A 23,896-nucleotide genomic window follows, 5' to 3' on the forward strand; every position below is an offset into this window, starting at 1 on the left:
ATAGGTTTTGCAATGAATGTGAAATTAATGGTGTCTATTGATCGGGAGGGGCTTCTGGAGAATACTTAATTGGGATCTTTAGCTATTAGAGTGTGGGAAGGATAATTAAGAAGATACCCTTGAGTGTGTCTCTGTGTGATCCGGATTTTAAATACCAGAATCTGCGTGTTCCTGGCTCTGGGCTCTGTCTGAGCTCTGCCCATGGACTGTGGTTACGTGGTGCAGATCTGATAAAACCCAAGGGTTTGTTCTTATGGTGTTTTCAGGAGTTGCCTAAGAAATAGAAGAGGAAAAATGAGAGTCCTGCCAATTCCAGACCTACATGTGAGCTGATGCTTGGTTTGACAAGGGTTTTTTGACAATTTAAACTCAGGTTTTTGTTGATGGAAGACTTATCAGTGTGTCTGCCTGAAGGTTGGGTCATTCAGACAATGTTTTCTCCTTTAGTTGGGTTGTTTGTGAGGTTTTCTCCTTGTGTATCAAGACACAAGTCCACATGTTCTGGTGGAGATGCTGTAGCTCTCAGCAACAGCTCTGCTGGAAAACCAGAGCCATTATAGTTAGTTCCCATAATTAATAAGTGAATAGATGTATTTGGCAGCGTGGATTCCCATGTGGAAAAAGTCATCAGGTGGCTTAAGCTTGATAAATAGTTAAAAATCCATAAAAACTCAGGGTATCCTGAGCTTTGGGGTTTTGTTACTAATTGTGCTGCTTGTAATACTTGGTGGTAATTGGGGTCCAGCTGCTCAGAGTATCAGTGTTAGATTTACTGGATGGATTGCTTTAATAGGATTTGGAGAGCAGCTCTTGGTACGGTGCAGCTTGTGCTGTCAACTCCCAACCTTTTAATGCAATAATCCCTGGGATTTATCCTGGCTTGGAGTAGCAGCACAGGAACACGACGTGACTTAGGCTGAGAAGTTTGGAGAGGGTGGGAATAATCCGAAGCTGGAGCTGTTTATGTTGTTAGTGTTGCTGTAAAGGATGGAAGAGTGTTGTGGGAGGCAGGAAGAGTGTTGGTGGCAGGAAAGCAGCAGGGAAGAGGCTGTGGGTGCAGTGCCCTGGGATTGTCACTGCTCTGGGCAGGGGCAGAACCCACCCACTCCAGAAAGCAGCTACAGATGAAATGACTGCAGGGTTTAATTGCACTGAATGAGTTTGCACTTAAAGCAATTTGGTGTGTCAGTCTGTCATTTTTTTTGTGATTGAGAAGAGTATAAATGAATCCTGCATGTTAATGAGCTAATGTACAAAACTGGGACTGGGTGTATGTTTGAATAATTAATACGAGTTGGGTTTTTGCTGTTCAGGGTATGGTATCACATGTGGTTTACAAAGCAATGACAGTATTGTTTGCTGCTGGTATGTCCTCTCCTGAGGTCGGATTTTATCCCCAGTTTCACCCTTCCCTCCCCCTGCCACTTCATTACAATGGAGATTTGGTCTGCTTGCTCCAAGTGATGTCCTGTAATACCCCATTAGTGGTCAGTAGTTACCTCTGCCTGCATGTCAGCCTTCAGTTTAATGGCCTTTTTTGTGTGTTCATTTTCTTTTGTTTCCCATCGTGGTTTTGTTTATTTCTTTGTGTTTTTTTTTTCCCCTGTTCTCTTTTTTTTTTTAACCGTGGTGATGTTTGCCCTTCATGTTCCCCAATGTTTGCACATGACAAGATGTTGCCATCCCAACATTGCCTCCCACTTCACTGACCAGTGCCACTAATGACCATCTAGCACCAGCCACAGCAGGACCCCTGCCCTCGGCCCCGCGGGACGTCGTGGCCACCCTCGTGTCCACCCGCTTCATCAGGCTCACCTGGAGGCCACCAGTGTCAGACCCTCAGGGGGACAACCTCACCTACTCCATCTTCTACACCAAGGAAGGGATCAACAGGTAAAGACTCTTCTTCACTCTGGTTTTGCTTGGAAACGTTGTAACCCAGCGTGTTCAACCTGCGATGGGAGGGGTTGTGTTCCCCTCCCTCCTGCACCCTGAGTTTTATTGGCTTTGTTGCTGCACGTAGGAATTTTTACAGGCACGGGTTGATTGACTGCAAACAGTTGCTACCTGCTTTTAGCAGCCTGTTAGAAGGTGAGAGCAGCAGAGGCTGTCACAGCTCGTCAGGAGCACTGGCACTGCTGTCAGTGCCACCTCAGCGGGCACAGGAACATCCTCCAGAAGCCACGTGCTGGTGGGAGCGACAGGCACGTGAATTCACTCTGATCCCGGGACAAACGTGTGGTAGGTGTTGGCTAAGTGCCATCGTAGGTGTTGGTTAAATGTTGATTCTCTCCTAATAATCCCTGTAAAAAGAAATTAGATTAATTACTCCCAGTCATAAGCTTTTGACGTATTATCCCAGTGGATAATATCGATCTACCCCTTTCCCTTCCTGACGGGATCTACTGCTCAGCGTTCAAATTGTTGAGATAAGTTGGATTGTTCAATTGTTGTGATAAGTTGGAGGAAGCTGGAGCTAACAATCATTTGGAGCAGTGCTTAATTAATTGCAAATTAGCTTATCAGATTTATTACCCAAGGGAAAGTTATCTGTCTCCTTACTGAGGAGAGCATGGGACTCAAAGTTAACAAAGTCATTGGAAGAGAACGGAAAACACACTGCTGCTAGTGGGGAATTTCTGCTCTTCCTTAATTCTGTGGATAGACATCTAGTCCAGGCTCGTGGCAATTAATTGAGGCAATTAGTAACATTTTCTTTGCCTCCCAGTTGTTGGTTTTTTACTACTTCCTTACTTTGGGAATATCCAGGTTGTTCAAGGCCAGATTGGAGCAACCTGGTCTAGTGGAAGGTGTCTCTGCCCGTGGCAGGGGGTGGAACTGGATGGGCTTTAAGGTCCTTCCACCCCAAACCAGTCTGTGACTGTGATTCTGTTCATTCTTATTGGAGGTATTTTAAGTGAGACAGGAAAAAGGTGGGATCTTGCCAGCCATCCTTGCTTCTTGCCTCCCCTCCTCCATGTTCCTGGTTGTAACTGCTCCACTCACTGGGTTTTTAGGAAGGGATTTGCTGGAGATGACTCAGGGCCTCTCCCTGCCCTGCTTTTGAGGACACAAAATTTGTCCCCTTTCACTACATACCAAATCTATAACAATCCAGAATATATTCCTCTTGGACCAACAGAACTAAGGGTAAGAGTGATCTCATAATTCCTGGTGAATAAATTAGGGAATTACAGGATATTCTGCAGAACCTGCTGCTCCCAGTTCCTGCAGAGCATCCCTTGGGACTCAGGTCAGTGGCACCCACAAAGGTTACACATCCAGACCCTTAAGCTGGTGCTTTATGTGTAAGCAGGTGATTGCACTGACTTTGTGAGATCTTTCTTTGCTTCAGTGCCCTTCTGGATCAGGGTTCAGTGCAGGCTCTGAGGGCCTTTCATTAGCACACACTCACCCCGTTCTCCACTTGCTTTTTGGAAGCTGTTTTTTTCTAATGCCTCATAAAGACAGTTGGTATCACACCTTTCACAAATGAGTATGGAAATACTGTGAGGTCCTGCTTTCAACCTGGATTTAGAGAATGAGAAGAGTAAAATTAAAAAAAAAAAAAAGGAAGAAGAAGACGAAGAAAGGAAGTAAAAGGCTCAGTTTACCGTTTTGATGTTCTGTGGTAGTTTTTGACCAGTTGGTTGGGCCTTGTGGAAATGCTGCTCGTTAGCGAGTACAGAACTAGAGGAGCTGTCACACCCCCCTGGGCAGTCAGAAGTCAAAGAGTTTTGAAGCCAGGCTTGGCTGTGCCACCCTCCTTCCTTCCTCAGCTCTACAAAACCCTGTTTAAATGGTCGCTTTGTAGCCCCTGAATTATAGATGATGGTACATTTGCTGTGGTTTAAGTGCATATGTACCATCTCCTCATGCTGTCACATTTTGCCTCCTCATACCTTTTCCAGTGCCTGCTTTACTGGAACCTTTTAGTAACCCAGGTGTTGTCTCTTCCTCGCTTGTACTTGAGCAGTGATCAAACCAGGTGTTTGATTTATTGACCTCTTAAGTCAGGTTTGTGGAAATGAACAAAGTCCATATGACATGGAGGGGGTTTGTAGGTACTCTGGTATCTCTAAACCGTCTGTGAAGGGCTGTAAAGAGTCACCCTCATGTCCTGAGCTGCAGGAGCATGTCAGTCCCTCCAGTGTACGAGGAGTGTGGGTCTGAGGGACCAACTGCCTCGGCCACCACTGATTTACCTTCCTTTTGTTTTACCTGTTCAGTGGAAGGAGATACAGGAACAGGGTACTCCTCACCTTTGCCCTTTGCACTTATTCGAGGGGGGGATTCTGCCCCCTCAGGTGAGACCCCCCTGCAGAGCTCCCTCCAGCTCTGGGGTCCAACAGCACAAGGACGTGGAGCTGCTGGAACAAGTCCAGAGGAGGCCACAGAGCTGCTCTGAGGGCTGGAGCCCCTCTGCTCTGGAGCCAGACTGGGAGAACTGGGGGTGTTCACCTGGAGAAGAGAAGGCTCCAGGAGACCTTAGAGCCCCTTCCTGGAGGCACAGGACAAGAGGGAATGCCTTTAAGCTGAAAGAGGCTAGATTTAGTTTGGATATTGGGAAGAAATTCTTGGTTCTGAGGGTGGTGAGGCCCTGGCCCAGGTTGTCCAGAGAAACTGTGGCTGCCCCATCCCTGGAAGTGTCCAAGGCCAGGTTGGACGGGGCTTGGAGCAACCTGGGATAGTGGAAGGCATCCCTGCCCATGGCAGGGGGTGAAATGAGATGGGCTTTAAGGTCCCTTCCAACCCAGACCATTCCATGATTCCAAGAGGAGCGTTTCAGAGTGTGGAAATGGCTGTGGAGGTGACGTGTTTCTGCTTCCCTGGCTGCACAAACGTCACCAGCCGGTGCCTTGTCCCACCTTGGCTTGGTGACAACAGAGAGGCTCCTGCTGAGGCAGTGATGTGGGAGGGAAGTGGTGTCTCATGGCTTTACTGTCACACCTCTGGAGGACCCCAAGTAATCTTACACAGTTACAGAGTTATTTCATCCTCATGTTAGGGATTTATTTCACTCTGAAACCAGTTCCCCTGGAAAGGGTGTGAAAATTCAAATGTGCTGCAGGGAGGTTGAATTCTATGAAACTTTAGCCAAGCACTCGGGCAGAAGAACTCCAGACTTCAAGATTTGGACAAAAATAAAAGAAATAAGCAGCATGTTGCTGGTACAAGAGGGTAAATTACACATGTGAGATACTCAAATACTGTTAAATTCACGGTTCACCGTAGTGTGCTTCAAAGGCAGAAAATGGGGTTTAATTGTGTGTAATCACACTGTCAGAACGTCTCTGGAGCTCCCTGCCAGGCTCCACAGCTGACAGGGCTGGCACAGGCAATATCCTCTTTTTAATAATTCCCTGAGCGTTGTTTTTTATGAGGAAGTGCAACTTTAAACTTGGCATTTCCAGACGAACCCGTGTTTGGGGGTTGAACTGATGGCTCTCCCCTGAGGTACTTGATAGCTGCTGTAAACCTTAACTGGAGTTTACAGAGCTCTTTAGCTGGGATTAAACTGGACTCATAGAACAGTCGTAAGGATCCGCAGGGTAATGCAGTTACTCATGGAGCCCATCTCCCTGTACCTGTTATCCCATCAGGTACAGCAGCACTCAGAAAAGGTGCTCCAGGCTCCCCAGGAAAGGGCATAAAGGAGAGATTCATGCAGCACTTAATTAGATTAATCTCACCATATTTTTACCATAATATTGTTAGGGCACATTTCTGGTTATTACTGAAAATTGCAGTACTTTGACATGTCTATTTATTTTTGGTAAATGTTGTCTTTCTAGTAAAATAATTCTGATTTTTTTTTCTTCTAATTTTAAACAATAACCTTGGTTTGCTGATTATCTTTTTTCCCAGACAAAATCAGGGAGCTCACTTACCCTTGAGGCAGAAAATGCAATATTTTGCATGTCAATGGGAGCCGGATGTTATTCCACAGCTGTGGATCCGTTGGCACTTAGTCTGGGCTTTCAGATCCCATCCTTGTAGCTAAGGCTCGTCTTAAAGGAAACTCCATGGGGGAAGGTGCTTTCAGGAAAACGTTTTGCTAGAAGTGGAAAACTTAGTGATGAAAATGAATAAAAATCTGAAATAAATTCAGCTATTGATGCAGAGCCATTTTAGCTCAGCTTTGTGGAGGGGAACATTCTAGAAAATGAGTGTAAATAGATGTTTAGTTACAGTGAGTGCATTGTTTCCCTCTCTGTAGATGCAGTGTAATAATGCAGAAATCAACAGGGATTTCAAAATGTTTTCAGCCAAGTTATGCTAAATCAACTACACCGGTTGATGTAAGAAGAAATAAATTTAAAATGGGGATTTTGGCATCGTATTTCTGTGATAGAAACTGAAGCAGGATGACTGGGAGGTGGGAAGGAGAGACGCTGGAATGATCTTTCCCAGGTTTCTGCATCAGAAATGCTTTAATGGGAGGTGACAACGGGACGAGAGTCATTGTCCCTGCAGAACCAAACAGAGCCTGGCAGGCCAAAGGGGAAGGATTGAATTCCGAGCAGGCTCCTTCCCCCTGATTTTCTCAATGGGGAGTTTCTGATTTCTCCTTTTGTAGCACTGCTGTTCACATTCTCAGGGAGCAGGAGCTTCTTTCCAGGGAAGGATGGACGTGTGGAGCCATTGTTGTTGAAACGCAGCTCCAACGAGTTCAGGTGCCAGCCACCTGTCTTGGAAATAAAGGCTGTCATTAGTTAATGATTAATGCTCTAATCTCCCTCTCCATCCTGATAAGAACTGATGGAGTTTCCTGGGCTACATTCGGGTGAGATGGTGCTTCCGCAGGGGGAAGTGTTGGGCTCCGGGAGCCCGGGGGGTCAGTGGAGGGTCACTGAAGGCCAAGCAATGACCCTTCCAGTTGCTTCCATACACAACATGTGTTCTCCCGACTGGATTATGGCTTCCAGCCTGCAAAGTGTTGGCCTGCCAGAGATGCCCCTTCCCATGCAAAGTGCATTCCTTCCATAGGCGCTCTCGGACCAACAGGGCGCTTGTAGCCTGGATCTGCCTCCCTGCTGCTGCTGGAGGTTGGAGTATCCACTCAGGTCCAGTAGAGGCCACTTCCACGTGCACAGCACAAGTGTGAGGCACTCACAGGTCACACTGAAGGAGAGTTGCCTCCTATTGCCTCCAGTCCTTGTATGGATCCAGCGTGGGTGCCACGGCCATGCCCTGGGTGTCCTGAACAAATCCAGACACCGGGGAGGACCCCAGTGAAGTTTGGAGGAACAAGAACACATTAAAACAGCTCCTTTGAAGAACACAGAAAAAGCAACCCTGTGATATTAACAGAAATGCCCCAAATCTCAGCAGACTGTGCTGCTTAAATAGCTTTTCTTTTGGCTTCAGAGTTACAGGATAAACTGTCACCGTGAATTATCACTTGCTGTTATGGGAATAGCAGAGAACTGCTGAGGGTTTGGTGCTGTCGAGTGGAATTTATTCTGTTACTTCACTGCGTTTGTTTTTTTTTTTGCACAGAGAAGTTTGCAAAATTCGAAGCAGTGTGTCAGCAGCAGTTTTGGCGCATTCCTGTTGTGTTGTGCAGAGAGCACGGTGTAAACCAGCGCGTCACTAACACGGGGGATACGCTCAAACGGGACACGGCGACTCCTTCCTTCCCCCTCCAAACCCCTCTACTAATCAGTGGTTGTCTCTCTGTCTAAACCTTTTGCTTCCTGAAGGGAACGCATTGAAAATACGAGTCGTCCTGGAGAGACACAAGTGATGATCCAAAACCTGATGCCAGAGACAGTTTACGTGTTCCGAGTTGTGGCTCAGAACAGGCACGGCCCCGGGGAGAGCTCGGCTCCGCTCAAGGTGGCAACGCAGCCCGAGGGTGAGCTGGAATGGTTGGAGTTTTCCTCACTTTGGGATTGATTTTCATTTAATTTTTTCTGGTTTCCCCATTCATGGCCTTTCCCAGAAGAAGTTGATGCTCTCGGAAGTTGCAGTTGCAGACCATAGTTTCCAAAGATTTTCCAGGCTGGTGGGTTTGTTGGATTTATTGCCACGATCAAGAGGAACTGATGAGGCATTCCTTGTTAAATTCTCTAAACTGTTATAAAAGTAATACTTTTAAACTGTCATTAACTTAGCTCAGTTGGTTGGAACGTGGTGCTGATGACACCAAGGTCATGATCCTGTATGGGCCATTCACTTAAGAGTTGTACTCGATGATCCTTGTGGGTCCCTTCCAACTCAGAATATTCTGTGGCTGAAAAAGGAAGAAGGGAAAACTTTAGGCAAATGTCAAGTCTGTCACTTATTAGGGTCATTCCAGGCAAAAGGACTGTGACCCAGGGAGCAGGATCTCCCTCAGACATTTGGTCCCACCTTTCCACGGGTGAATCCATGGGTAGTGCTGAGATGGGAAAAATACCCACCTCTTCCACAAGGTGATGAACAGTGGGGTTGTCACTGCAATAACCATCCCTGGCCAGGCTCCAGAACTAGCAGAGTTCCACTCTTGTGTTCCAGTCCAGCTGCCCGGCCCGGCTCCCAACATCCGTGCGTATTCCAGCTCCCCCACCTCCGTCACCGTCACCTGGGAGACGCCGCTCTCGGGCAACGGGGACATCCAGAACTACAAACTCTACTACATGGAGAAGGGGCAGGACACCGAGCAGGTACAGACACACCACCCCTAGCAGCCTGTGTGATGGGTGTACCTTGAATTCCTAGAAACACCATGGGGAGGGTTTGGTTTTCTGACAGACTCCAACACGGAAATATTTAAATTTAAAATTCCGGTATGAAATGTGTATGTCTTGGAATTAATTTTTTTTTGTGTGTGATGCCTTATTTTGGTGGGTTCATCAGCATCAAGTAGTTTTTGGGGAATTCCATCATACCTCAAGAAGAGAAGGCAAATTACAACTGTGTCATCATTTAGCAGTTCTGGTCCAGATGACAGAGAAGATGCTTGCACACTTTTATAGGCTGGTTTTTAGTAAATTAGGTAAATTACTGATTTTAGCATGATCCTTAATCTCAACTGTTCATACTTCTTGAGGTCTTGGATCCAGTGATTGATATTTTGATGCTACTGAGCATCTAATGGATTAAATTTTCTGATGATTCCACTGAAGCATCCAGTGTGTTCTGTAGAAGTTTAGGCTGCCACCTGAGAATACTGAGGATTAATCCGCCTCACAGCCCCATTCCCATCCCATTGCATATCAGTATGATTCCAGCTTTAAAAAGCAAAGGGTAGAATACATTTTCCTTAGCCTTTAAATATTTTTTTGCATCAGTTTAAAATAGACCTGATGCCTTTTCTGCTTCTGCATCCCACTATTCCAGTTATAGTCGTAATTTTTTGCTAATAGGCAAGTTTCCAGATCCCTTTCCATGTATGGAGCCAATGTCCAGGATTTAAACAGAACAGGGAGAATTCTCTCTTGTAAACTCACGGTTGGCACCTTCACAGGTCCTGGGGGTTTATAAGTGTGGGTTTGATCCGCAGGCGCTGCTCCGAGGGTTCCTGTGTGTTTTATGGGAATTCTTCGGACACTGGTGGTAGTTGCAGCCCTGGTGCTGGGCTTGACTGGGTGTGTGTTTGCTCTGGGCAGGACGTGGACGTGGCAGGGCTGTCCCACACGGTCACTGGGCTGAAGAAGTTCACCGAGTACAGCTTTCGGGTGGTCGCCTACAACAAGCACGGCCCCGGCGTCTCCACCCACGACGTCGTCGTCCGCACCCTCTCGGATGGTAAAGCTCCTTATTCCATGTCGGTTTTGCAGGAATTATCCAGCAATTTCCTTTCAGTGAATTTTTAACCAGACTTTTATGGGTTTTGTTCGTTGTTGCCCTGTTTTATTAGTAGTGTGGTTGTTGCGTGTGGCTGTTCTTGGTCAGAATTCCCCAGAGGCCTCTCAAACTGGGTGAAGGAAAATTGCTGCACCTGCAGAAGTATCTGGGATTGTGATTATGGAACAATGGTGTCCTTCATTCCAGCATCCACAGTTTATTTCATGGACTGCTGAGTCTACGAAGTACTGAGAGCAGGCAGAAAAACAAATTTATGCAACAGCTCCAAATTATTTTTTAGGTTCTCCAACATTTTTATATATCAGCAGACTTCTGGGTTTGGAATGTTTTCATTTTAATTGTTTTCCTGTGGGGAAATGTTACCTGTCTTTGTTTGCACTCCAGCACAGGTATTATTAAATCTGTTGCATATAATGGTGAAAGCAGGACCTGGTGCCAGGATTTTTTATAAGGCAAATCAAGAGGTACTGTGAACCAACAGAGACACACAAGCAACTGTAGAATGATCAGAGTTAATGTTAACTCATATTTTTTATAGAGAAGTTTATTTGTATATGAGAACAACCAGATGGAAAGTAAGTGGAGCCTGGAATCATCTCTTCAGGAGTGACCAGAAGTAGAACAGAGGAGCAGAGAGGCATATTGTCCCAAATTCTACCCAGGTCTGAGCTTGTTTCTGGGGCACTTCTTGTCTCTTGGGTGATTTCTGTGTTTTGCTAATTCAGTTTCTCCTCCATGAAACCCCATCAGCATCTTCTTTAATCCACACCAGCTTTTATCCACAACATCAAGTGGACAAAGATTCTACAGATAAATTTCCTCTGAACAGTCCCCACTTCTTCTGTTCTGTCCCTGCTCTGTGTTAGTGTTACTTGTTGCCTGAGTAGGGGGATTAACCAGTGTCCACAGACCCCTCTGTCCCACTCCTCCCTCTGTGAACCTTTGCCGTGTTCTCCCTCATTTCACTCATTTTCCAGATTCCCAAGTCACAGGAATGGTTACCCATTTTCTTGTGGAAGCTGTTTCCACCTTCAGTGCCCTTTTCTGAGCCTTTTTCCAGGTTTTGTTTCTCCCGTGTACTTTTAAATATGGAGGTAGAGAGGACTGTAATGGTATCAAAGATACAAGTGAGGCATTACTTGCATTTGACTGACTTTGGCTGCTTCTGAGCCCTGAGGTGGGAACATCCCAAGGTCCTTCTGCAGTTCTTCACCATCAGATCATAGCATGGGAGATCCACAGCTCATCTCCCACCTTGTCCCTTCCAACCTGCTCCTGCCCTTATTTTAGGCTCACTCTGGTGAGCACTTCTGTGCCATCCCCTCATTGCCTCATTCCTCAAGAGCTCCAGCAGGTTTGTGATGTGGGATTTCCCTTGGAGAAGTGAGAAATACATACTATTACTCCTCTTATTAGTCCTGCTCTCTCTAAATTTCATGCTTTATTGTTGCTTCAGTTCATTTGCCTCACAGAGGTTTCTGACACCCCTGGGAGTTTGAGTGGATCCCACTGTAGTACTGGCATCACAATGACCATCTCCCAGTATCAAGGTAACTTAGGAGAGGTTGCATAAGTCATGCAGCTGTTTAATTCCCAAGTTTCTTGAAAAACTCTGGATGGATTGCACCTCACCCTGGCAAGATGCTGCTGTTCCTCATGGCCAACTCTTCCAGAATCCCTTATATTGACATTTCAGTTGGAGAGACCCTGTGAGTCCCATGTAAGGATGTCATGGAAGCCTCTCCTTTCCCATACTACAAATGCAAAGAGAGTTGTGTGGCCTTATCTTTGTCTTTTTCTCTCCTACCCTGACCATTTGCTAACTCTGATTTCTCTAAAGGGCTTCCAGCTCCTTTGTTTGAAGAATTCATTATTAGTTATAATGTCATTTTGACATTTTCCTGAAGTTCTTTCTTTTCAATCTTATGTTTTCACATTTAACCTACAGATATTTGTTTTCTAAAGCTCTCTGAAGGATATCATCTTGCTTCTTCCAATCTCATAACCTGCTACTTAACCACACTGCTCTGCCCCTGCAAGCTCCCAAATCTTTGAGGAAATGATGCACATTTTCTTCCTGTGTTTTCTTATTGCACTGTCCGTGAGCAATCTCCATGTTCCCTGCAGGGATTTCTCCCTAAGCTTCCTTTAGCTGTGATTTAACAACATCTGCATTTTGATGTAGGTTTTTGCTCCTAATCTGTTCTGGTGCCTTGTTGCAGGGATGGCTCTGCAGGTATTACCATTCAAACCAAGGTTTATGTACTGCTCGTGAGGATTGCTTTGCTTCTCATGGAATTCCTGATCAGGGATTACAGCTGGAAATGTAATCTCTGCATCACAGCCCGGCCAAGGCATTTCTCTCCCAGTCTCTGAGCCCTGAGCGTGTCCTGGTGCTCCTGCCTGCCTGGTTTCTGTGTCCTGTGCAAAACCAGGCAATGCTTTTCCTATGGAAGTGTTTGACATGAGATGTTGGGAGGGAATCTTTCCCTGTGAGGGTGGTGAGGCCCTGGCACAGGTTACCCAGAGAAGCTGTGGCTACCCCATCCCTGGAAGTGTCCAAGGCCAGGTTGGACGGGGCTTGGAGCAACCTGGGCTACTGGAAGATGTCCCATCCTGGCAGGGGATGGAACAGGATGAACTTTGAGGTCCCTTCCAACCCAAACCATTCTGTGACAGACTGCGCCGTGCATGTGTTGAGATGCATTTTTATGATTACATTTACATGCACAGATCCTTTCTGGTGTCCTGCTGATTGTCTCTCACCAAGTTGGCAATATGTGCACTAATTGTTCACAGCTCTTTGTGCAACCCATGACTTTAAGACTGTTCTGAACACAGGCACCAAATGCATCAAACAACCAGCAAGGAAAGTTTGGCTTTATATCCTGTCCTTCCCCTCCTCAGTGTCACAGGGTCATGGTGACTCTGAGCTTTTCCTGTTACAGAAAATCATGATAACAAAAAACATGGTCAGAATTCTAAACGTGGGTTCCCCAAATCAAGCAGTGCGTTAATTAAAGATTTGCTTTGGGAAAGTACTGAATGGGATCTCATCTCTGAGAGTTTATGAGATAAACCTTTAAATACAAAACATTTTTAATTTAGATAGCTGTGATAAGTAGGGACTTGAATAAAGAGTTCTTTGTGATGAAAACACAGAACCTTCCTCAACCAGTCACTGTGTGTCAGAAAGTACCTCTGGGAGGATTTGGTCCTTTATAGAGTGTCTTAAACGAGAAGGGTTTGTACTTCCATAGTGAATGAGAGCAGAGAGTGGTTGGGTATGGAAATACCATATTTGAAAATTTTGGAATTGTAATTCCTTTAATGTTTCTAGTCCCCAGTGCTCCACCACAGAATCTGACGCTGGAGGTACGGAATTCCAAGGTAAGATGTGGCAAATCTCCTGTTGGTAATGGGTAAATAAAGGCTGGTGGGTCTTAGATTGACCACATTTCAGGGCTGCTATGGGTCTTTTTTCTCCCATGCTGCTTTCGAGCTCTTTGTGTGTGAGCTGCCCAGCAGGAGAATATCTGAGCATGGGGGGCTTGAAGTGGTGGGAGCTCCAGTCCAGTGGTGGGCTGGACATGGGATGCAGTAAGACAATGACAGTGCACCAAAGGCTCGTGATGAAAGGGATTTAATCAGGCACAAAAGCCTGAAGGAGCAGAGCTTGAATTCCTGCTGACTGACCGTTGTTTACAGTGTGTGCACACACCAACACACGTTTGCAGTGTTCTGGGCACTTCAGAAGAGAAAATTAAACACTTGGTCATTGTGAGTGGAGACTTTTTTTAAAAGCCTTTCCTAAAAACTTCTTTCTCAATGCCTTCCTGTGCTGCCTTCCCCAGAGCATCCTGCTGCAGTGGCAGCCCCCTCCCGCAGGGACCCACAGCGGGCAAATCACCGGCTACAAAATCCGCTACCGGAAGGTTTCGCGCAAGAGCGACGTCACCGAGAGCGTGGGGGGAATCCAGCTGTCCCAGCTCATCGAGGGTGAGCAGGGCCTGGCATCAGGGGGGCTTTGTAGGGGCCTTTAGAGGGCTCAGAGGGAGGTTTCTGTAGGGTCTTGCCTTGGGAGTCAAACTGAGTCACATCTCAGACGGGTGTCGGTGGGTTCTGAGGTCACTTGGGCTGCAGGTGAGAACTGAGGGCTGCTGACCTGATTTTGCCATGGATTTGCTAAATGGACTGGATGATTCCCTATAAAAGGCATGGGGTTTGCCTGCAGCATCTGCCCAAGTGCCAGGAATGACGTGTGGGGAAGGATACCAGAGGAACAGGAGCTGGGAGTACTGCAGGTGATAACCAATAACCCAGCTCTGAGTGTCTGACCTGATCCACCCTGCACGTCATCCCTCCTACTTTCATTGGAATCAACCTTTCCCCTCCTTTCTAGCGTGAATGTATAATGCATCCCCTATTTTGTACACTTAAAAATCCAGTCTGGGCCATCACTTCGTGTAAATTATATATTGTTACCAGAACTAGAATTCTGATTAGCAGTGCGTGAGGTCAGGAGCAAGATAACATTTTGTTCATTTTTAAAATCTCTGTAAATGAACAGTTGGTCAAAAGAGAAGAAATTGTGAAATTCTAGAGGAGGAACACGCAGTTTTTAATAAGATGTTCTGATTTTTTTCTCAGAAATTCCAGCTATGACAGTAAGTCTCCGTTTTCTCAGAACTGAGATGTTCCTGTAACTCAAGTATATTTTTGTCACAACAAAACCTGTCTTGGATGTTCCATATATCCATATATGTTTGGATGTTCCATATATCAAATTTTGAATGCATTTTCACACTGCTTCGATTTTTATTATTAATATTATTGTTATTATTATCATTTTTTATTATAGACACTTACATAGACTAAACAGTTTGCACAGTTTGCTCACCTGCTGCTTCTGTGCCACCCCTAGGTTTAGTTGTGGATGTAGTTAGTAATTAAAACTAATTAAGAGCTGTGAATTAAAGCTGACCGCACACAGCACCTCAGAGTCCCTTCCAGCAGTCAGTGGGAGAGTGGACCATATCCCAGCCCCGGGTGTCCCCTCCCTGGTGTCCCCTGGCTGAGGGGCTGCTCCCGGCCCTGACCTCACGGCGCTCCGGTGGCAGGGTGGGGTGGGAGGTTTGTTTCCATCAGGTTATCCCAGTGTGTCGGTCGGGTCTGGGATTGCTGCCCACGGTGGGAATTCCCGTGCTGACCCCTGGGCTTGTCCCTGTGGCAGGGCTGGAGCGAGGCACCGAGTACAGCTTCCGAGTGGCCGCCATGACTGTGAACGGCACCGGCCCCGCCACCGACTGGGTGTCAGCGGAGACCTTCGAGAGCGACCTGGATGGTGAGAGCAGCACTGGGACGGGGGGCATGACAGTCATCACAGCTCAGGGGCATCACAACCACCACAGCTCAGGGGCTTCACAGCTCAGGGGCCTCACAGCTGTCACAGCTCAGGGACATCACAACTCAGGGACATCAGAGCTCAGGGACATCAGAGCTCAGGGGCATCACAGCCATCACAGCTCAGGAGCATCACAGCTCAGGGGCATCACAACCATCACAGCTCAAGGGCTTCACAGCCATCACAGCTCAGGGGCATCACACCCATCACAGCTCAGGGGCCTCAAAACCATCACACCCATCACAGCTCAGGGTCTTCACACCCATCACAGCTCAGGGGTATCACAACTCAGGGGCAGGGCACACTGGAATTTCATTGCCTTTGGTAAAGGGATACCTGTCGGTTTTACCGTTTTCTAATTGTACCATGGGTTTTATTTATGATTAAATTTTTATTAAATTGAATTCTATTTTAACAGAAAATTCTTACCAAGTCAACAAAATGGCTTGGAATCAAACCCTGCTTCTACACTTTCTGGTGCTGTATGTTGGCACCAAGTGTAAAATACCTGATTATGAGTGACAATGGGATGCCACAATAGGAAAGAAATAAATAAAGGAAAACATTGTCCCCCACAGCCCTTTGCAGTCCTACCCCCATATTTCATTGGTACTGTGCTTTCTTTGACCCACAGTAGCTGTTATTTTGCCACTTGAGGAGAAAAGGGAGATTGATTATATTTTCAGACCATATCTCCCATCAGCAGTGAAGTCTCTTCCACCAAATCCATGGATTCATGATGTGTGATATACAGAACCATGGTAACAGCTTGTTTTCCCAGTGTTGAGTTTAACAATTAAAGTAGGAAATGTTCTATGACAAATTTTGACCTCTGATAGTTGGTCCAGACGTTTGGTCTTTCCTACAGTGGAATAATTTACAAGTGGGAACCTGATTCTGGCAGAATTCAAAGGAGCAATTTTGTATCTCCCAGATCTGACCAAGAGCCAGTAAAATGGAAGAAAGGTCTATTTTTAAAGGATGGCTGGGGGGAATCTCTTTGGAACTGCCTACTTGGAACTGGTGGTTCTGGGTGCACTGCTCCCATTTCCAAAATTAGTGGGTTGCACCCAATTTCCCTTTTGCTTGTTGGGGGCACTCTCTCTTGGCCTTCTGGAAGGAGCTGAGAGGGTTGTTCCATCTCAGTGCCACAGGATCCAGCTGTGTCTTTCACATCTGTGTGGCCTCAGGTTCAGCTTTCCTGGCAGCTGCAAGATGAAATAATGAAAGTGTTTCAATATTTGCTCTCCACTGTTGGAAGATCCTTCACAGTCAGCTCAGAAAGCCCTGGAGAGCCCCTGCTCCAGTCTCTGTGCTCTGCAAAGCTGATGCTCAACTTAATCCTTGTTCTCCCTGCTCCAGTGTTAACAGTGCAGTTCAGGTCTGTAGATATTTCAAATGACTTTTCAGAGTTGAAATCACTTTCATCTGTGTGTCTGTCTTCCCCTAAGTGGATATGACACAACTGTGGAGCTTTGAGAAGCCATGAGGTCCCCAAACTAGAGCAGAGCTCTGTAAATAGGCACTTCAAGAGGTAATGAAAAGGTCCCTGAATTAGAGTTAACAATGCTTTGCCAGAGGATAGCATCAGGATTAAATTTAAATTTAAATAGGGCAGAAGGAGGGAGAAGAAAGGAACCTTTTCCTTCTCTGTTGACTTTGTCATTTAAATTTGGAATGTTGCAGTCCTTGCAGGAAATCTGAATTTCTTTCTGCATATTCTTTCCAGTGAATAAAGTAATAACAAATTCACAGTTAAGACAACGTAACCTGGTATTCAGATCATTCTGTGTACATGTGTGAGAACTTCCTGTATGTGCACACTGGCGAGATGATGTGTATTTTTGGGTTTCTTTCTTTAGGAAGCTCGTGGATAATTTTAACACCATGCAAATGTATTTACAGCTAATCTTGCACTTCTCAGGTTCAGTAGGCAGGGAAGGCATAATTTCTTTTCATTCCTATGGCTGCTTTTTGAATTTAAATAGAAAACAACTCACCTGACAGTCTCCTCAAGGTACAGGGGAGCTGGAGTGTGACAATCCTGTGTTGGTGCAGGTGCCCCAGGAGTGCAGAGCAGGAGGTGTTAAACAGTTGTACAAAGTTTATCCCCTGTGCACCAACTTCTGTGCAGTTAAAAATGTCACCTCTCAGGCTGCAGTTGGAGCTTTGCTGTGTTTAATATTTGTGAACTTTAATTGATGGGCTGTGTCAGCTGGAGACCAGAAACCCCCTGGGCTGGCAGGGCAGTGCTGTATTATGATCCAAATAATCCTTTTGTGGTGCTTTATTAAATGGTTTTAGAGAAATGCAGCATGTTTCATTAAAATTAAATCCCTGCAGGAAGCAGAAGTCCTTGTTTTTATTTTAGAGTGGGGAGCTCAGTTTGCTATTGCACAGAATTGTTTATAATCCGTGGGCACACGGCAGCTCCAGTGGGATGACAAAAGTCTCATTTAATCTCTAGAAGTTAAACCAAAGTTGTGGACACTGCAGGGACAGTTGTGAGGTTGCTTTTAGGTTTGAATCAACAGTAGGAAAAAAACCTTATAGCGAAAACATGAGAGGCTTACAGTGGCATGTTGGGGAAGTTCTGGTTTTAAGGATCCACATTTCATCTCTCCGTGGGTTGGGAAGAGATTTGTGTTGCTTTTTGGGGGTAGGTTTTGAACATTTGATATAGACTCTCTGTTTTTTAATCTTTTAGTTTGACTGTGTAGTTTCTGCTTGTATTTTGTGAATTATGTGAACACAGGGATTTAGGCAGCAACAAGTGTAGGACAAATGCAGGGTGCATTCTCAGAGCTTTGCAATATCCTATTTAATGCTACAGCAAGCTCAGGAACCTTTTTTTTGTTATCAGGATTTTCAGTATAATTACTTTAATGCCCACAAGTAAGGAATGTGATGGAATTGGAAGTAGATTGCTTTGTGGAGGGGAAGGATGGGATGAATCTAATGCATGCTTGGAAGAATTGGTGAGAAGATGCACAACCATCCAGAAAATCTGCCCTGAGCAGATGTGATACTTTCTTCAGTACAACTGCCCTTTCTTTTAAAGAGAGGATCTATTAAATACAACAGTGTCCAAAGCTCTGTTTGTTGGAGCTCTTTGGTCTCCCTTGGACACCAAAGCTCTTCCCATTGGAACGTGCTCATTTCACACAGAGTAGAAGTGCTTCATTTGGCCTCCTACCTCACATTCTTCATGGAATTACCTTTATTTGAGAGAAAACCTTGAAATCCATCATTTTTCCTCGACAGAAACTCGTGTTCCTGAGGTTCCAAGCTCCCTGCACGTCCGTCCCCTGGTCACCAGCATCGTGGTGAGCTGGACCCCCCCGGAGAACCAGAACGTGGTGGTGAGGGGCTACGCCATCGGCTACGGCATCGGCTCCCCCCACGCCCAGACCATCAAGGTGGACTATAAACAGAGATACTACACCATCGAGAACCTGGGTGAGCCAGGGGGATCCCCAGCCCTGCCCATTTCACCTCCTGCAGCCCTTGTCACAACCCCTTCCATGCTGAGCAGCAGCAGGGGCCTCTCGTTCTCTGTCCGGAGCTGCAGAACAGGTGGCTTCAGGCAAAAAAAGGAGCTAAAATGTCACCAAGATTCACTGGCAGCTACTTGGAAAGGAAAATAGATTCACCCCTCCACAGAATTCTCTGTGGTGGGTAAAATAGCCTGAAAGCCACAGAAATATTAATATTGAGAAGTTCCGTAAAATCAGAGGTTGGAGTCATTTTGTAGCAGAGCAGCGTAAAATGATCATTTTAAATTGTTTTTCCTCACTGCTCTTCTGGCTGTACTTAAGGGAGATTTGCTGTGACTAGAGACTTCCACTGATGAGAGCTGTTGTGTCCCTGCCCATGGCAGAGGAATGAGAGGAACTTTAAGGTCCCTTCCGACCCAGACCGGTTTGGGATTCTGGGAACACAAACAGAAGGTCTGCATGGAGACTTGCAGTTCAAATTAGGTCAAGTTATTTTATATATTTCAGTTAAAAATTAAAATACTGAACAAAGAGGGTATGGAGAAGCAGAAAATAGGATTCACTTGATATTCTAATCTCTTTTTTCCCTTTAGACCCGAGCTCCCACTATGTGATCACCCTGAAGGCCTTTAACAACGTGGGGGAAGGGATCCCTCTGTACGAGAGCGCCGTGACCCGGCCCCACTCCGGTAAGGAGCAGGGGCTCTTCCCAGTCCTGCACAGCTGCTGGAATGTGGTGGTGTGGGATGGAAGAATCTGGTTTGTCTGTGCCACCCAGTGCTCCCCATCCCTTTAACTGGCTGCCCTCACTGCTAAGGGATTGCCTCACGTGTCTCACATTAAACCACCTAAAATTGGGGCCATTTGGAAATTACAGAACTTACCTGCCAGCTGCTGATAGATGTTCTTGTTCCCAACATTAACATTATGTGAGCCCAGAGCCTGGGGGTGCTGTTCTAAAGGCACAGCCCTTGTTTTGGGGTTTAGGGGCAAACACAGCTTCTTTGGTGTTTTACACTGAGATTTTGAATATGATGTGCGTTTGCTTTATCTAAGTCTCACTCTGCTGTCACTTACACCAAAAAGTTGGTGGAAGTTTTAATTTTGAAAGAGTTTAAGCAGGGGAAATGATTTGCAGGTGAGGTGTTGCCATGTGAGGACTCGCTGTGCTCCCTGGTGACACCACCGAGGGGTTTGCTGTAGGTGCAGCACTTTGGTTTAGTCCTGGAGAGCAGGACTAAAATCCTTAGAGGTTTTCTAGAGGACACTGGAATTGCAGTTTCACAGTTACTGTATATTTGTCTGATACTTGGGACTCTATGCCCATAACATGCTTTAAAAGCTGCTAGGAGCTCCCTGTGTGTGTGAAGTGACATTTCCCCATCCAGAAGGAGTCCAGCTCTTTGTTCTCCTCGTTGTTTTCTGGAAGAGGACTCAGTGGACATCCTGAGGAAAATGAACTTAAAATGGCTGTGTCTTTGGGGTTCTCAGGCCATGGTTGAGGGCACTGCACACTAATACCATTAAGTATTATACCAGCATGTCTGTGTTGTCTTACTGTCTATAGAAGGGAAGAGATGCAAGAGTGATGTTATTGACCAGTCTGATGTCACCTATTAACTCTGGCTTTTCTCTCTTTTTCTCCATTCCTCACCCTCCATCTCATTGCACTACCCTGCATTTCCCCTTTTTTGTTTTGGTTTACATTAAAATGCCACCTCCTCCCGTTTTAATTGTAATCCCCGACTCCTTGCCCATCGATTCCCCAGACACTTCCGAGGTTGATTTGTTTGTTATTAATGCTCCATACACTCCAGTGCCAGACCCGTCTCCCATGATGCCCCCGGTGGGAGTTCAGGCTTCCATCCTGAGCCACGACACCATCCGGATCACGTGGGCAGACAACTCTCTGCCCAAGAACCAGAAGATCACGGACGCTCGGTACTACACAGTGCGCTGGAAAACCAACATCCCGGCCAACACCAAGTACAAGGTACTGGCTCCAGCAGCTCCAGCAGCCTGGGGGTCAGGGATAAGGAGTTCTGAGGTGGCAGCTGAGGGTAAGAACACCCTGCAGAGTGTCCTGTGCCAGGAGGGGCAGGATTGTTCCAGGTTGGTTTTGTGTTCTGTGGGTGAGAGAGCTGGAGCTGCAGCTGGTGGGAGTGGATGGAAGAGCATATCCAGAAGGGTGTTCTGCTCCGGAGCCAGAGGCACAGGGACAGTTGGACACTTGGAAGGTCTGTGTTAGTGACTCTCTGCCTCTTCCCCAGCCAGCAGAGAACCTGAATTCGGGGGTGAGTCCTGCAGGAAAAAGATTGACTCTTGTGGTTTTCAGTTCCTTTTACAACCTTTTCTGTTCATGCTGAGTCGATAGCGAACCTTTCCTTTGGGAACTGAATGGATGCAAAATACACAACAATAACTTTATGATGTCCCTGCCTTCCTCTATTTTCATCTGTTTTGATTTGGAAACTGGATTTGGGGTTTCAGTTTTTTTAGTTGGTTGGTTGGATTTTTTTATTAATTTTCAGGGTTATCTGGAGGCCTCAAAGGTGTTGACTGCAAATTTCACATTTGCAATGAGGCTCAGAGGAACTGGTTGTTAAAATACCCAGCCAGTGGAGTCCCCTTTATGCTCCTGCAGAGCTGTCTTGTTATAGTCCAGATTTATTTTTATTTTATTGAAATGAAAGGATATTATTATAAGTGTATTCCTCCTCTAAAGGCAAGCCCACATTCCTTGAGTCATGTGCAGAGGATGTCTCAGGAGTGATTTAAAGAAAGCTACAGTTTCTGTAGTTAGTTGCTTAAAAAAACCCCACCCTCAGTGGTAAATGAACTATTCCCACCATTCGTGGTGCTGGTGGCCAGTGGGTGACAAGTTTTATTGTGGACCAAAGCCAGTATGTAATGATGGAATATAGTTCAGAATCACTCCCTGTAGAAAGCATTTGCCTGAAAGGACAGAAGTTTGAGGGTCTTTGCTCTAACCATGTGGCACCTGGGATGTCTGGAGAACCCACATCCTGCGACTGTTCCACAGCCTTGGGCACAGAAACTCTGTTCTCCAGGATCCAGAGCTGCATCTGTTCGGCACAGGGTGGTTTCATCCATCCCTCTCATCCCAATGGATGCTGGAGCCATCCGTTCAGATTTTCTCCCTTTGCCCCCTGTTTCTCACTGGCACTCCCAAACTGCTGCTGAAGGAGCTCTGTGCTCCCAAAACAAGTGGTTCCATCTTAAGGAGCCTTTTTTTCCTCTATTTATACAGGAGTTGTGTCAATCTGGAGCCTGTAAACACAGGAACAGATGGGATACAGTTCCTAAAAGGCTCCACTGTGCTTTGAACCATGTTGCTGCACCAACATGAATCAGTTTTTCCAAAGAGCCTCTGGACTGGGGACTGGGGTTGTCCTGCAGCTCCCTGGGATCCAACAGTCAGCTCTTAAGCAGAACCAAAAATATTAAACCTTACCTTGGATCTTTTAGGTAAATAAATTGTTCAGGGTACTATTTATGGAGAGTGAGTGGGGTTTGGTACCATGGGATAGGCTGGGATCTTAAAAACTAGGAGTGGTGTTAAAAACTGGAGAAAGCAGAGAAGTCTGAGCCTCCAGCTGGGCCTTGATATGTGATTTACATCCAGTGGGATGTGCAGGGAGACTAAAAGATTACCAAGATTCAGAGCCATAGGGAAAAACAGAACTTAACCTGTGAAAGGAGCTCGGCTGCAACTGGGAGAGACCAGGAACTATAAACTGTGGAATGTTCCAGTGCTGTTGGAATTCCCACAGGCATTCCAGAGAGGAAGAGCTGGTGTGCATTTTGGGGGTAAGGCAGCTCAGAATGCAAGATTTCTCCTTTGGACTTGTCATTCCCTCGCTGTCCCAGGCCAAGGGCTTTGCTCCCTCCTTTCCCAGGGAGCTGTGCCCAGTCCAGCTGTGTCACAACCCATCAGCCACAATCCATTTCCTCCAAAGGTACTCAGAGTGTGTACCAAGTGAAGGTTTCAGGTTAATAGAGGATTTAATTTTAATTCATTATATGAGCCCTTGATGACTGGCCACCCCTGTGATGTTGGTGAACGAGCAAAATACTTGGCACAAACCACAGTCATCCCTTGGATCACAATTCCTGGACTTCCAGCCAGGGTAAGAGAAAAAGGCTCTCCCTGATACTTGACAAATCAGGGTTTTCTCTGCAGAATTTGGACTGTGTTACTCACAGAGCCCCCAAGAAATGTGCCTTTACCTTGAAAATTAATTAGCTGGAGGTGTTGTTTCTGGAGGCAGTGGCTGTACCCAGTTGTTGGCCCTGTCAAAGACTGAAACAACTCTTTAATTCCATATTTAGATCATTGCAGGTCAAGGTAAGGAATATACATATCTGTAAATACACCTTCCTTTTTCTTCCCACAGCCTCCAGTGCATTCTGTTGATGTTCAGGCCACGTATAGCAAATACCAGATATTTAAAAATGGCCGAGTTACAAATTCCACTATTTATATATAACAACCTGCAGTGTTAAATGAACTTAGTGCAATTAAATTCACTGCTTATTATGCTTAGGTTTCCCTGTGGATGAAGTGTAAAGGACAAAAAGCCCATCCAAATGAGCCTGGAGTTCTTTTTAAAATACAACCAAAAAATCAAGTGTACAAAGAATTAGTAAGATCTTCTATAATAGAAATTCTCTATGGAAATTCTTACTTAGGAATTCTAAAATTTCTGTTCAATAAATGTGTAGTTTTTGTGTGTGATCCTAGATAACCATTTTGTTCTGGAAAAAGTCTACATATTAGTAAAGCTTCATTCTCTTCATGTCTTTCTAGTGTATCTTTAGTTGATTGTTTATTATATTTAAGAATGTCCTGAAAATTCTGCAGGAATTCGGGAGGCAGCTCCAGGTTTCAATCAGGATTGTTATTAGCTGGGCTTATTGTTTTCCCCAGTTAATGAAATGCTGTAAATTAACCCCCCCAGGTAAACAGTGATTTAGCCACTGCATAACAAGTGGGCCCTGGACCTTGTATTGCCTTTCTTAATTTATAATTGACTGCTATTAAATCTCGTGCTGATTGCAGGAAGAATCTCCAGTTGAGGGTAAAACAACTGCACGTTAATCCTTGATTGAGGAATTTACATGAGAGAGGAGAAACCTCCCGGAATTAATGGCTGTGGTTATGGAAATGTTGGAGACA

The 23,896-nt window shown here is 45.7% G+C and overlaps 1 protein-coding gene across 1 annotated transcript in view; it reads left to right on the forward strand.

Moving 5' to 3' along the window:
* Window positions 1-23,896, forward strand: part of NEO1 (neogenin 1) — a gene marked incomplete at its 5' end in the record, with an annotated part of 170,729 nt that overhangs the window by 123,790 nt on the left and 23,043 nt on the right. Inside the window, 10 exons of the mRNA XM_027657552.1 lie at window positions 1,734-1,893; window positions 7,707-7,861; window positions 8,503-8,651; window positions 9,597-9,735; window positions 13,136-13,185; window positions 13,650-13,794; window positions 15,029-15,139; window positions 18,464-18,658; window positions 19,290-19,385; window positions 20,466-20,689. Coding sequence (XP_027513353.1) covers window positions 1,734-1,893; window positions 7,707-7,861; window positions 8,503-8,651; window positions 9,597-9,735; window positions 13,136-13,185; window positions 13,650-13,794; window positions 15,029-15,139; window positions 18,464-18,658; window positions 19,290-19,385; window positions 20,466-20,689 — 1,424 coding nt within the window. The remainder of the gene's footprint in view (window positions 1-1,733; window positions 1,894-7,706; window positions 7,862-8,502; window positions 8,652-9,596; window positions 9,736-13,135; window positions 13,186-13,649; window positions 13,795-15,028; window positions 15,140-18,463; window positions 18,659-19,289; window positions 19,386-20,465; window positions 20,690-23,896) is intronic.

Source organism: Corapipo altera, unplaced genomic scaffold (assembly GCF_003945725.1).
Source record: "Corapipo altera isolate COAL_440 unplaced genomic scaffold, ASM394572v1 308, whole genome shotgun sequence".
Taxonomy (NCBI): Eukaryota; Metazoa; Chordata; class Aves; order Passeriformes; family Pipridae; genus Corapipo; species Corapipo altera.